We start from the raw sequence: 14,908 nt of genomic DNA on the forward strand, positions 1-14,908 counted from the left end.
ACGACTTTCTTGGTGCGATAAGAGATGTCATGATTTATGCCATGTTTTTCTTTTGCCAACAAAATAAAAATAATATAAAACGGGGTAACACATTAAAAACTAAAACGAAACCGTTTGTATTGTACAAAGATTTTATAAAACATTCTTTTTAAGAAAGACTAAAATCAAATTTTGTGCATTTTACATAAATTAAATGCATACTTAAGGCAACAAGGTTATATAATTGATTGAACAATATGAAATGTCTTTACATTAAATAAATCATAGTACGAAGTAAATCATCCAATGGACTTATAATTTATTAAAATTAAAAACGTCAGCTACATTTTCCTCCAACAAAGTCAGACATTACTACTTTCTTATTTTATAAAATAGAAAAAACAAAGTGTGAATTAGTCTTAAACCATAGACTTAGACTATTGTATTTTTATTTTAGTCTTAGAGGCTCTGTGTCTTGTTTTATTTTTCCTTTTGAAATTGAGTGAAATAAGAGACATAATGGTTGATGAGAATATGAAGAGAAGCAACTTTGAAGTGTTGGGAATGTGTTGTGCTACAGAAGCATCACTGGTTGAAAGAATTCTAAAGCCACTTCATGGTGTCAAAGATGTTTCAGTGATTGTTCCTACTAGAACAGTTACTGTGGTCCATGATGTTCTCTTTATTTCTCAGTCACAAATAGGTTATAATTCTATGTTTTTTCTCTCTTAATATACAACCTGAATTTGTATATTTTAGGGATCAATTTTTGAATATCTAAAATTACTAGGAGAAGGAAGTTGACTTTTCTTTTATGTGATTGATTTTAACTTTCTTTGTTTCTTGGTTTCATGTGTAGTGTTACATGTTATCTATACTTTTACATATGTTTAGGATTAAAAGATCTTATGTTACTTATTATAAGATTTTAGAATTGTTATTCTTATTTCTTTGTTATTGTTAATGTTATATGCTGCTTAATCTCTTTTCCAAATAGCCAAGTTCGAACAACGGCCGAAACAATCTTTGGCCAAACTTTATTTATCTCTCAATCGAAACCTGATTTACCAGTGTCCTTTTCCCCTAAAACTGGAGAGATAAGACAAAAGAAATATACATTATCTGAATCTCAGAATCTTGTGATTGTTTCAGCTGATGCACTGAATAATGCAAGTCTTGAAGCTAGTTATAGACCCCATGGAGAGTCCAATAATATTGAAAAGAAATGGCCAGACTTTCCTACAATGGCATGTGGCTTGTTACTTGTACTTTCATTTTTGAAGTACCTATATCCTTCTTTGGAATGGTTGGCTCTTGGTTCTGTTGCTATTGGATTCCCTAAAGTTCTATTCAGAGCTATAGCTTCAATTAAGGCTCTTACTCTTAATATCAACATTTTGGTTGTATTTGCAGGTAGCATTTTCCACAAATGAGTGATACTTTGATTTGAATTATATAATTACTTATTAGCTTAGTTCCACTTTCTGTCTCATATTATGTTATGTGTCTCATCTAAAATATTTATTTGTTATTTAGATTATCAATGAAGTATTAATTACTTTTTTCTACTAATATACTCTTATTTATCTCCACTAACTACTATTCAAAAGAGTATTTTAGTAATTGAAACTCGTTTTAGAAGTTAGTACAATTATTGATTTTCTTAAGAAGTTTGCATATTACTATTGTGATGTATAAAGAAAAGTGTTTGCATATGTGAAGTGTGAATATGATTGAATGTTTTGTTTATGTTTCATCATTCATATCTTGCAGTATGTGGTACTATTGCTATACAAGATTTTACAGATGGTGGAGTCATCATCTTTCTGTTTTCCATTGCTCAGTGGCTTGAGACAAGAGCAACTCACAAGGTTTGGTGATTTCATTATTTCCCTCTTTCTTCTTGACACTATGCTATATTATCTTACCCTCACTACTTGAATAATTCCAACTTTTTTTCCTTTCATGTACTCTAGTTTCTTGCTATATAAATGTACTCACAAGGTTTAGTGTACATATTAATGTACACTCTTGTTTCTCTCTAAATTTTAAGTGTTGTCAAATAGTGGTTATAGAGGCACTGTAGCACAGTGAAATTTTAACAAATATCTATTGTTTCTCTATTAGTATAAAATGTAGTAAAATAGAGACTACAACAACACTATAGCATAACGGAATTTGAACAAACACTATTTTCTGTTGTCTGCAATCGACAACACTATCTTAAAGACACAAGAAAACACTCCGACATTTGAGTTTCATGTCTATACCTTCTTTTACATTCACAGGCAATGGTTGCAATGTCATCTTTAACAAACATGGCTCCTCAAATGGCCATCGCTGCCGAGACTGGTGAACGAGTCGATGTCAATGAGGTAAAGATCAACACCATCCTTGCAGTCAAGGCTGGTGAAGCTATTCCTCTTGATGGAGTTGTGGTGGATGGAAAGTGTGAAGTTGATGAAAAAATGTTAACAGGAGAATCCTTCCCTGTCACCAAAGAATCAGATTCACTTGTCTGGGCTGGAACTATTAATATGAATGGTTAAGTATTTTCTTGTTTTTCAAATTTTTGTTTTGTTTTCTCCTTATTCAGCTTCTACGAAGCGCAGACACTCTTTTGATTAGGCGTGTCCCGGTATCTGACAGACACACGTCTCTGTCTTGTGTACTTATCATTTAGGATATATAAGTGTAAGAACTATAGTGTTGGCAAAAGACACAGTGGTGGCAAAAATGTCAAGACTTGTTGAAGAGGCTTCTAGCAGAAAATCACAAGCACAAAGATTCATAGATAATTTTGCAAAATACTATATTCCTGGTATGTATCATCATGTACACAACTTTCTTCTTTTTGTTGAAGTGGAGAAATTTTTTTTCATTAGTTATTGCTTTCACAGTCAAAGATTGATCCTTGGATTAATATATATGCTAGTGAACTACATTATCTTACAATAAATCAATCATAATTATCAGAAGATTAAAAACATTTGACTTAAATTGTTATTACTTCTAAAGCTGCTTATATGATTTTTTGTGATTTATCAACAGTGTAAAACTGTTTTACACTCAACATAATATTTGCATTATATTTATGTTGTATTGCAGTGGTTGTATTGATTTCAGCTAGCATTGCTGTGGTTCCAGCTGCAATAAGTGTTCCTGACATTGAGCCTTGGTTTCATCTATCACTTGTGGTTTTATTAAGTGGATGCCCTTGTGCTCTTATCCTCTCCACACCTGTTGCAATCTTTTGTGCTCTCACAAAAGCTGCAATAAGTGGATTACTATTGAAAGGTGGTGATTATCTTGAAACACTTTCTAGGATTAAGACAGTGGCTTTTGATAAAACAGGTACCATAACAAGAGGAGAGTTTAGTGTAACAGATTTTAGTGGTACAGATGACATTGACAATGAAACCATATTGTACTGGTATGTTTTTTATGCTTTAAATATGTATACCATTTTTTTATCTCTGTAGTCTATGTAAAAGAAATTTTCTTCTTCGTTGCAAATATACCACGTGTTTCTTTTAGTCTTTGTTCTGTTTTAGTCTCTTCAAACTTTATGTTAGAATTGGTCTTTGTAATATATAGAATATTTGATTTTAATTTCTCCTATATGAACTACGTTGTACTTAAAATATTCAAACTTTGTTTATGTTAGAATTAGTCTTTGTAATATATAGAATATTTGATTTTAATTTCTCCTATATGAACTACGTTGTACTTAAAATAAATATTACATGTAAACTCCGGAGACCGATTTCAATAATATTACTAAATACATTTTTAATAGGGATGAAAAGAAAAAAAATGTTATATTTGCAGGAACGAAATGGATATTTAAACTATTTTTTATTTAGGGGTCAAATAAGTTTTTACTCCATATAAAATTTCAAATTTTCGTTTTTAATCTCCGTAAAAAAGTTACATTTTTGTGCCCCTACAAAATTATCTTTCAAGTAGTTTTAGTCTCTGTTGGAAAGACAACGTATACTTTTTAATGATTTTTTTGCAAACATATTTACATCTTTATAAAAATTCCTCAACAAAAAATATCCTAAAATTCGATTTTTAAATCTATATTTTTATTATTTTTATTTCAATTTTTTTAATGATTTTATGAATGTTTGTGCTATGTGTATGGAGATCAACTTTTTAATTCTTTGAAGAAAAACTTAACTTAGTTAATGAATACTTTTGTAGGATTTCAAGTATTGAGAGTAAATCAAGTCATCCAGTGGCAGCTGCACTAGTGGAATATGGAATGTTGCACTCTATCAAACCAGTTCCAGAAAATGTGGAGAATTTTCAAAATTTTCCAGGGGAAGGAATTTTTGGTACAATTGATGGGAGGGATATCTATATAGGAAATAGAAGAATTGGTATCAGAGCACAATCTGAAAGAGGTGATTTTATTCAAAACTTTATTAATTGTTGTAGGTTTTCTATTTTAGAATATCTGAATATGTGATTTTCCTAATGTTTATATGTATAGATTTAAATATCTGCTTCATTATTTTATCATTTCATTTGTTAGTTTATCCACTTTTGGTATTAAATGGCTACTATAACTATAACGATATATAATAGTAGAATTTGAATAAATTGCTATGATTCAGCAATATGCGATTTAGTATAAAATGTCAAATAGTGGTACTATAATATTTTAGTACCGCGAAATTTAAAGAAGCTGTTATTTTTTGCAGTTTGCCATTGACATCACAACACTATAATTGAACTATTTTATCATATTTATAGTTGATTGCCAATTGCAATTTCAAAGCAATGAGATTTCTGCCAAGAAACAGTACTGTGGACAAACTCTAGTTGGAGTCTTCAGCCTAGTTGATGCTTGCAGATCAGGTGCTTTAGAGGCAATAGAAGAGCTAAAGTTATTGGGTGTGAGATCAGTTATGCTGACAGGAGATAGCTCTCAGGTTGCTATGTATGTTCAGAGTCAGGTATGGTTACAGAAAATCTATAGTCTATTTAACCAGCAATTCTCTTACAATTATGTTTTTCAAAAGAAAAAATATGAAAAATGCATACAAGAACACATAGGTTTGGTTATGGAGTTCGGCTAATTGTGACTACATCGTTGACTGCAGGGTGGTTGCAGTTCCTTTCTATTATAATTCAAATTTAATATTACAAATCACCCTTTTCAGTTTTGATCATTAATGCTGCATTTCTGACTTATTCATATTACAGTTAAACCATGCTATAGACATTGTTCATGCAGAGCTTCTACCTCATGAAAAAGCAACAATCATTGAAAATCTGAAAAAACAAGGGCCAACAGCCATGATAGGAGATGGCATAAATGATGCACCTGCATTAGCCACAGCTGACATAGGAATCTCAATGGGAATATCAGGTTCAGCTCTTGCAAATGAAACAAGCAACGCAATTCTCATGTCGAACGACATCCGAAAAGTACCCGAAGCGATTCGTCTAGCAAGAAAAACAACTAGAAAGCTCATTGAGAATGTCATTATTTCAGTTGGATTCAAATGTGCCATACTTGCATTGGCAATTGCAGGATATCCATTGGTTTGGCTTGCTGTGTTGACTGATGTTGGAACATGTTTGTTTGTGATTCTCAATAGCATGTTGATTTTACAAGAGAATAAAAAAGATGAAAGTGAATCTTCAACAAGGTCTAATAAATATGGAAACTTTTTGGAAGTTAATGTTGATGTGAGAAAAGGACTTCTTAGTGATGAAAAGTGTGGTAAAGGGTGTTGTAAAAATGTTACTGATCATGTGGAAACTACAAAGGCAAGAAAAATTGAATCTTGTGGAAATGATCATGGAAGTTATATGTTTGTTGAAGTTCATGTTGGGAAGCCTTGCAATGATTTATGTTTAGAAAAAGTTAAAATGTGTGATGAGGGTAAAATGGACAAATCCATTGATGATTTAGAGTTGTCTGAGACAAGTGGGATTGACGAGTGCTGCAAGAATAAATGCTGTAATGAATTTGTTGATGTTGATGTTGATGTTATTAGTAGCCTTGGTGGCAAGACAGAAATTATTATTGAGTGATACTTGGAAGTTGGAAGTGTATTGGCATGTGGGAGAAAAGTTTAAACTAAAATATATTATTTGTAGTTTTGTAGTGGAATAAAGATGTAGAAGATTCAAGAAAATTTCATTAAGTATTTAAAAGAAAATATTTGTCAAAAGAGTTGATCATTTAAGTTGTTAGTATAATATATCGAATGTTGTATCTTATAATTACATATGATTTTCATATTATATTTTGTGAGTTTATTTTGAAAGTGATACCAATCAAAATCAACATAGTAAAAGGGATTACATCTCCCACCAAATTAAGGAAAGACTCAGAGAACAAAATATATCTTAAAAATTTTGAAAAAATATAAAAAGTAACAATGTGTTAAACTTACAAGATATTTACAAAATACCTCTTTGTCTAAAATCTTAAAGTAATTAGTATATGGATTACTTCTTTTATATATATAAAATTTTCTTAATTTTTAGTCGATGTGAAATTAATTATTCACAATTGAATTTTAATTGAATTCCAACGATCTCTCCCTCAAGTATGAGTCACTCCTGCTCCCCAACTAAACCGAATCATGGCTCTAATACCACTTGTTGGAGAGTCAGGGAGGAACAATGGACTAAACGATTTTTAAAAGACCTTGACACTTCATGTCTACTCAAAACCTTAAGACATTATGTATATGAATCATTTGTTTTATATATTTAATATTTTCTCAATTCTTAATAGATGTGAGACTAATCACTTAACTTAAATTTGAACATCATATCTAAGTGAATTGAATTTCATAATTTCTAAAGTTTCACATTGAAAGACACAAACAAAGGTTTTTTTTTTTTTTTTTGTCTTCACAAGTAGTTCACTCTAATAATCTGAAATTTGATTAATAAGGTAAATAAATCTTAACTAATAATTGTTCAAGTTAGTGATTATCTTAAATATTTAAGATTGATTCAAGTTTAATTAATATTTATTAACCATTTAAATCTAACCACTTATAACCCTTGTGTGTATTAAATTACCAATCTTAACACCAAACTAAATTTATTTTTGTGTTAATAAGAATTTTAACAAGAATATTTATATTTCTGTTTTACTTATGTTAATAACTAAAGTTTAATTTATGAGTTTGAACAATTTTTAATAATTTTACACAAACGTCGGACCAAAACTCACTATTAAAATATTTCATAATAATATTTTCTTAAATATGAATACAAAACATAAATGAATGTATATGAAACTATTTTATGCGGTTAGTATATACATATTAAAGTCTAATAACTATATACTCATGAAATAGTATTAGTTTTACATAAAGGTTTGATTATTTGTTATCATAATGTCTGGTAATGTAATTTTTTAAAATACTGAAACAATATTTATATGGTCACATATAATTAAAAATCTGAGTAATTTTGTTGTTTACATTATCAACTTTTATTGTATGAAAGATTTATTTATTTATTTCTCCAAAGTCTTCGTTATATATCATATTTCAATTATTTTCGTGGGGTGTAAGGAGGCTGAACCACAAGGTCCTGTGGAAAGTCGGTGGGAGGATAATTTAGTTTTTAAATTTACTATGTTGTTAAAAATAATTATTGTGCACGATAATATTGTTGACGGATGAATTTGACGAAATACGTACGATAAATAATATTCGATAAAAAAAATAATGTATTATTATCTATTAGAGGATTCTAATGTCGATTATCCACCGTCTTATGACCTTATTTGAAATAAATTGATTTTCATAGAGGAGTCAATTTCTTTGTCTAGTATCTCAAAGTGAGTTCTCGAGTTTTTCATATTTTTTGTGATGAGAATACTTTTGTAGATAAAATTATCTCATTTTGACTCAATGCAAATAAATTATTTTGATGTAATACAAATCTTACTCTTAGAAGGGTCCTATAGGACTTCACCGAATAGGCGAATAGAATTGGTTCAGATAATGTTTCCTACGTTGGTTTATGTTCTTCTTGTTTGTTCTTTTTTATTTTATTTTTTCTATTTATAAATTTAGGTCTGCCGTAATTGATGTTTAATGAAGGGGTGTCAGTTCACAAAAATCATTAGTTTGATCTTTAAAATTGTAAGAGTCTCACAGTTTAATTTCTTAAATTGACAAAAAGAAAAATCAAATTTCCTAAATTAAATACTGTTAATTAATTTAAATTTTTTGAAAATTAATTTTGATGATCTGTATTACAAAATAGAAATCAATGAAAGTCGCAATAAATTTATAGAAATGTAATCCAATTATTTGTTCTTTACTTTTTGGTAAAGGTAATTTTTTTTTGAATAATGTGTCAATTTAATATTTACTGATATTTAGTTTTTGGATTTAGATATTTTTAATCTAAATTTTTCTCAATCCTTTCTGTTTTATTATATTTTTAATTTTTAATTTTTTTGGTTTAAATTAAAAGTTTAGATTTTATAAGTTTCAATAACATATTTAATGATTTGATGGATTATTGAGAAATTAATATGCACTTTTATTTAATATAATTAATCTCTATAAGTTTTAATAACATATTCAATAATTTTATATTTGTTTAAGATTTTTCATCATGCTATATAAAATAAATTTTCATTTCAACAAAAAAAATTAAAAAAAGACTAAATTAAAAAATAGAGAATTTAAATTTAAACTCAAATTTTTACAAAAAAAAAAATAAAATAAATATAATGAGTTGTTATTATTTAATTTGAGAGATTAATTTATTATTATTTCAAGATGTTGACGTACAATTTACTAAAAATACACCGGACAAGAAAATACTTAATAACAACTTATTGGCCCTATAGTGTTTTTACCCAATCTAACCTGTAAAGTTGATTCATGCATCTTAATCATAAAAATTCATAATCAATGTTTCAATCAACTTATTTGATTTAAATCACGGTTGAATTAGATAACAATTAAAAATTAAAGAAGCATTAAAAAAAGTCATAAAACATATGTCAAAAATAAAAATAGATTGAACCAATAAAAGTTCAACTTTATTCAACTCGGATCAATATAATTATGATCAAATCTATGAAGAAATTGAACCATTTCCGATTCAATCGTTCAACCAATTAGTTTACTTCTATTTTTAAAATATTTTCATTTCATAAATTAAAACTGAAATTTTATCTATTCATAAAACAAAAATGAAAAACATTAAAGATTGAAATGAATGTGAATAGAGGTGAATTACGTTATACCGAATTAAGTTTTATAAACTCTAAATCTGATTTATTTTTCAAATATTAAGTTTGAGTAAGACTTATTTTTTATTATATGTCAATTTTAAATTTTGATTTAATTATTTTTAAATTCTGATAAATCTTAAACGTTAATTTAAAAATATGTTGAGTGTATTTTTTACGAAAATTTACCTCACTTAATTGGTGAGTGAATTACATCTATAAATAAATTTTTATATAATAAAATAATTTTTTTAATATTTAATTTAATAAGTTGATCTCTCAAATTATTTTTTAATGGGTAGAAAAATCTGATATTCTTAATTAAATAACTTTTTAAAAAGTCTATCCAACTTATATAAAAAATTGGTTAAAGATGGATCATATTGATTGGCAAACTTATTTCCACCGTTATGTGAATAAAGATGGATCCGACTACAGTCGGCAACCCCTACATTCGCACAATTGACATGGATAATAATTGATTATACATATTTAAATTCATTATGAAATTATAAAATAAAAGATAAAAAATCTGATCTATTGGACAATCCGATCCGATCCAATCTAAATAGTAAGATCATCATGACTACAATAAATGCAGGTAAAAACAATTCCATGAAATCCAAATTCGAATAAGTACATTTCATTTTTTTTTTTGGATAAAAAATAACTGCATATATCGTATATCATAGATATATATGGTTGTCCTGATTCCGAATCCATGAGCATTTAATCCCGAGGGCCACATATTACATACGATACACTATATTCGCCACTCTCAATCATATAAATCCAAATTAAACACCAAAAATAAAATAGTAAATAGAACTAATAAGGAGTTAAAAGCAGAAAGAAGGATTCAGCATCAGAAGCAACGAAGAAGAAAAAGATTATCACTTTTTTTCAAAAGTGTGTTCCTAAACATTATCCTCTCTCTTTCTACTCGCACCCTTGAATTTGATACTAGTTTTTTTTTTTTTTTTTGCATTATAAGATTGAATACGTATTTCTTAATACATTTTTTTATTAAATCTTTTTGTAGTTTTGTGTTTGACGTTAAGGTGTTTGTATAATTGTTGTTTTCTGTCGTAACTTTTTTTTATCATTCTTTTTCATGATCCTAGCAGCTTCTATTCTATTTAATGTGAATACATGAGATTTGAATTGAATAATCATTTGAATTGAATAATTCAGATGCTTGCATCATTTATGTATATTTTATATGTAATCATTGAGGGCATTTTGTTTCTATGTGGTGTTGGGGGATTTTTTTGGAGGATAGGTTTAATGTGGTTGTTTGATTATTCACAGAGTTGATTATGTTATTTTCTTTTGTTCTTCAAGAATTTCTAACAAGTCAATTGTTTTGTTACTTTTCCCCTTTGATATTCCTTATCTTGATAATGTTGAATTTTTTTGATTTATATGTTTTAGAGTTTTCATCCTCTATTTGCTTTGTTGTGCTTTTATAGTTTTGAGATATGTGTTGATTTGAACTTTGAAGTGTATTGACGCATTGTGAATCGGGGACCTTGTCGGTATAACGGTAATGTACTTTGTTCATTGCTTTTGTGAATAATGTTTTGAAAAAGGAACGTTTGTTTATAACTTGTTCATATGCTCTTTCTTGTAGTACAAATGTGAGTCTTTTGTTGGAGCTTGTCAATTACTATTAAAATATCACTGAATTTTTGTCAGAAACTCAGATTATAATTTGATTAAAGTTTTACCCCATTTTGAGTTCTTAATTTTGGAAACTGGAAAGCTAATGTATAATTTTGCTCTTTAGTTGCTAGTTATAAGTTGTTTTGTTTTACAGAATTATTTTGTAAAGGAACTCTTTATACCTGGGTTTTAAATCTGTTTTGCCATGTTTGTTCTTGTAAATTAGTCATTCTTACTGAGAGTATTGTGCTGCAATTTTGAAAAATTGTGGTAATCTTGCATTAGCATTACCTTGCATAAACTAGTTAGTAAATCATAGTGATCATTCTGTTCCAGCAACCAAGCCACTAGTTTAAATATTTTATAATTTTATCAATTTCTGTTAGTTGAGCAAGTTTGTTATCCAATTTGGTTAGTTAGTTGGAAACTGGCTAGACATCCCAATGTATATAACTAATTGAAGAGAGGAGAGGAGGGGAGTTTTTGGTAATTTAAGAGAATTGGGGACTTTTGGCATTAGGAGGTCGCTGAGGGTGTCTGATAAGGGAAGAATTTGCTTTGATTACTGAACAATGGCAGAGTTTCGAGGGTCTGTCCAACTATTTCCCTAACACAAACAAATACATTACTAATCCATTAACCAAGTCTCTTAGCTGCAACAGATAGACCTATGACCCTCAATGATCATAGAACCGCTAATGTCTATGAAAGAAGGAAGAAGAGGTCGGGAGTAGGAAATCAAAACCAAGAAAGGGAGAGAGGAGAAAATAAATTACTGCTGAGGTAGTGGGGTGTGTGGGTGTGCTGAGGTGTCTCCGAGGCACTAAAAGTGTGAGTGAGCTAACAATAAAAAGATGGAAAGAGACTGAGAAGGTTGGCAGGGAAATATTCATTTGGTCTTGGGAGACCCTAGGCTTCTAACTGCCTAGTTTACTTTCTTCTATTGCATTTAAGCTTTCTTTTGTAATCACGGAATTGCTATCACACTGTGAGCAAATCCTGATTTTCGTACTCAATGTAACAGTAATTCAGTGTTGTCCCTTTTGTTTTTGCTTTTTGGTACCTATTAACAATTTCATTTGTTTATACATAACTTCACCCTTATAGGGTTATTACATAACAAAGCTATTACTTTTTAAGTATTTGAGCTGGGACTGAAGTTGCAACTAGATGCTTTCTGATTTGATTGATTATTAGTCACAATATTTTCTGAGCTATTCTTAACATTTATTTTTCAAGTAGTAATTTCATTTATGGCTTATGGTTCCATAGTCCTAGTCATTTGCTAAGTACTTCAATAGCACTTTTGATGTTTGTTTCATATAGCTGAGCATAGAGACCTTAGTATCTATTTGATGCAAATGAATATATAATTGGCTTTCCTTTTCATATTGCAAAAGAAAATTCACAGCTGTTGGCTGATGATTTCATTCTGTTTATTCTTGTTATGTTTGTTTTCTCTATCTTTTCCATATTCCTGTCCCTTGTTGGTAGTAGTTGCAATATATCTTGTTTAAACCAGTCCTCAAGGTCTACTTATTTTGCTGTTGCTTTCAGTTTTCAACTACATCAGTATAGCTGTGCTGAAGTTTATTCAATTGACTCTTCACACGAGTTTGTCTGACACTTTTAACTGAAAAAAGATCATTCTATTCAGTCATATGAAATGGATTTATTTGACTCTGATTTTGTGGTCAAATTTCTCAAATGATTGCCTATGGTTGGATATTTTGAAAATGTTATTACTTATTAATGATTTTTATGTCTATCAAACGGTGAAACGTTAAACCATTTATTGGAAATTTGCTGACATCCATCCATTTAATTTGTTTGCTATTTGATCTTAAAATATCTCTTCACGAGGACTGTGTTAGCCATATGTTAAAAATATCTCTTCAAGAGCTCAAAATGTTTTATAAAATCGTAACAACTAATGTTGGTCTTAGATGTTTAGTTGGAAAATGGTTGATGCAACTGCTCCTTTTTTTTTTTTTTTTTTTTTCTTTCTTTCATTTTTCTTTTGATTACTTATTCTACTTCTGGAGCAGTGTATCTTGGGATGAATTTGTAAAAGATATACTGTACAAAGTTATTGATGGCTTATTTAATATTTCCTTGTTTCCATTTAATGCTTGGAAGTGTATGCTTCTGTTGTCTGGTTTATCACTAACTCAAGAAATGTTGCATTTTCATTAATATATTGCAGATGGAAGCACAAAGTGGTCGCCATCCGCAAATAATTGAAATCAGTGGAGATCTTCCTGATGTAGGAAAGAAAATTTGTGGGGAAGCAACATGTGAGTTCTCAGATGCTGGATCCATCTTGAAGGATTCTGAAGAAAGATCGACTTCCATGCGAAAGCTTTTGATAGCCGTGACCCTTTGCGTTATTTTCATGGCCGTTGAGGTAGTTGGTGGTATTAAGGCTAACAGTCTCGCAATATTGACTGACGCAGCACATTTGCTTTCCGACGTTGCAGCATTTGCCATCTCATTGTTTTCTATATGGGCTGGGGGATGGGAACCGAATCCTCGCCAATCGTTTGGATTTTTTAGAATAGAGATTCTTGGCGCTTTGGTTTCCATGCAATTAATATGGTTGCTTGCTGGGATTTTGGTATATGAAGCCATTGCTAGACTCATTGCAGGTCCTCAAAATGTGGATGGTTTTTTAATGTTCATAGTTGCTGCATTTGGTCTTCTGGTTAACATCATTATGGCTTTGGTATTGGGTCATGATCACGGTCACAGTCACGGCCACGGCCATGATCACGGCCACGGACATGATCATCATGGCCACAGCCATGGACTTTCCGTTTCTACCCATCATCACGATGTAAAGCATACAAAAGATGAGCATCATCACAGTCACGACGATCACACTCACCATCATCATGATGAAAAGCATTCTCATGAAGATCACGCTCATCATCATGACCACAAAGTGGTTACTCAACCACTTCTCACTGAATCAAATGGCAGATCCGAGAAAAAGAAACGGAACATAAATGTACATGGCGCTTATCTCCATGTACTTGGCGACTCTATCCAGAGTGTTGGGGTAATGATTGGAGGAGCAATCATATGGTATAAGCCTGAATGGAAAATAGTTGATTTGATTTGCACTCTAATTTTTTCTGTAATTGTTTTGGCCACAACTATCAACATGCTGAGAAATATTTTGGAAGTCCTGATGGAGAGCACACCGCGCGAGATAGACGCTACTCAGCTTCAAAAGGGGCTGTTGGAGATGGAAGAAGTAGTAGCTGTTCATGAACTGCACATATGGGCCATTACAGTGGGGAAGGTATTGCTAGCTTGTCATGTTAAAATCAATCCCGAAGCAGATGCCGACGTGATGCTGGACAAGGTTATAGACTACATCAAGAGGGTTCATAACATCAGTCACGTAACTATACAGATAGAACGCTAGGTTTTCTTTTTTGAATCTTTTATTGGTTGTGATGATTATGATAAGAAGGTTGTAGTTAGACTAGATGCATTATGTTTCTAAAACTCAACTTTCTTTATATCGAAATAATACTTCTGTTCACTCCTTGTTTCTAACAGTTTAAGAGTGTGGATATGAGCATTGTTACATTGTATATTATTTTCATGCCAAATTTTTATATCTCTGATATTGTTGACAACTATTTCATTGCCACTTGGTCTATCTGGATTTCTAGGTATTTTAGTGAAACTTTGTTTGTTACCGCTGATGCAAATTTTGTCTCACTTAAATGCATTATTGCTTTTGCTCAGTTAAGGTTAAGATTCTGATAAAAGTTTGTTTCTTTTTTTTTTTTTTTTTTTTTTTTTTTTGGAAAAATCAAGCTATTGACAAAAATTGCATTACCAATTTAATCATACATATAGCTTTTTTTTTTTTTTTTTTTTTTTTTTTTTGTATTATGGACAAATTCTGTGTTTTATACCCTCATGAGATTTTAAAGGATATTAGCTGTCTATTTCATTGACAGTCTCAATTGAATTTGTTGATGGGAGAAACTATTTTTTAAGTTG

The 14,908-nt window shown here is 30.1% G+C and overlaps 2 protein-coding genes across 5 annotated transcripts; both read left to right on the top strand.

Moving 5' to 3' along the window:
* Positions 1 to 400: 400 nt before the first annotated feature.
* On the top strand, positions 401 to 6,203 carry LOC101492022 (cadmium/zinc-transporting ATPase HMA2-like). Of its 3 annotated transcripts, none has more exons than XM_027333539.2 (9): positions 401 to 682; positions 1,132 to 1,392; positions 1,753 to 1,850; positions 2,268 to 2,523; positions 2,663 to 2,800; positions 3,088 to 3,412; positions 4,189 to 4,391; positions 4,744 to 4,946; positions 5,228 to 5,410. In XM_027333539.2, the coding sequence occupies exons 1-9, from the start codon at positions 499 to 501 to the stop codon at positions 5,267 to 5,269; spliced, it is 1,710 nt and encodes a 569-aa protein (XP_027189340.1). In that variant the 5' UTR covers positions 401 to 498; the 3' UTR covers positions 5,270 to 5,410. The 3 variants fall into 3 exon arrangements, with proteins under 3 accessions (XP_027189340.1, XP_004487939.1, XP_073223959.1); XM_004487882.4 differs by having other exon boundaries at positions 405 to 682; positions 5,197 to 6,203; XM_073367858.1 differs by having other exon boundaries at positions 405 to 682; positions 1,786 to 1,850; positions 5,197 to 6,203.
* A 3,704-nt stretch (positions 6,204 to 9,907) lies between these two features.
* LOC101492592 (metal tolerance protein 1-like) lies at positions 9,908 to 14,454 on the top strand. 2 transcript variants are annotated; one of them, XM_027332533.2, is made up of 3 exons: positions 9,908 to 10,129; positions 10,693 to 10,766; positions 13,092 to 14,454. In XM_027332533.2, exon 3 carries the CDS (start codon positions 13,092 to 13,094, stop codon positions 14,316 to 14,318), a length of 1,227 nt encoding a protein of 408 aa, XP_027188334.1. In that variant the 5' UTR covers positions 9,908 to 10,129; positions 10,693 to 10,766; the 3' UTR covers positions 14,319 to 14,454. The 2 variants fall into 2 exon arrangements, with proteins under 2 accessions (XP_027188334.1, XP_004487941.1); XM_004487884.4 differs by lacking the exon at positions 10,693 to 10,766 and having other exon boundaries at positions 9,911 to 10,129.
* Positions 14,455 to 14,908: the final 454 nt, after the last annotated feature.

The sequence above is a fragment of the Cicer arietinum genome, chromosome 1, assembly GCF_000331145.2.
Source record: "Cicer arietinum cultivar CDC Frontier isolate Library 1 chromosome 1, Cicar.CDCFrontier_v2.0, whole genome shotgun sequence".
Taxonomy (NCBI): domain Eukaryota; kingdom Viridiplantae; phylum Streptophyta; class Magnoliopsida; order Fabales; family Fabaceae; genus Cicer; species Cicer arietinum.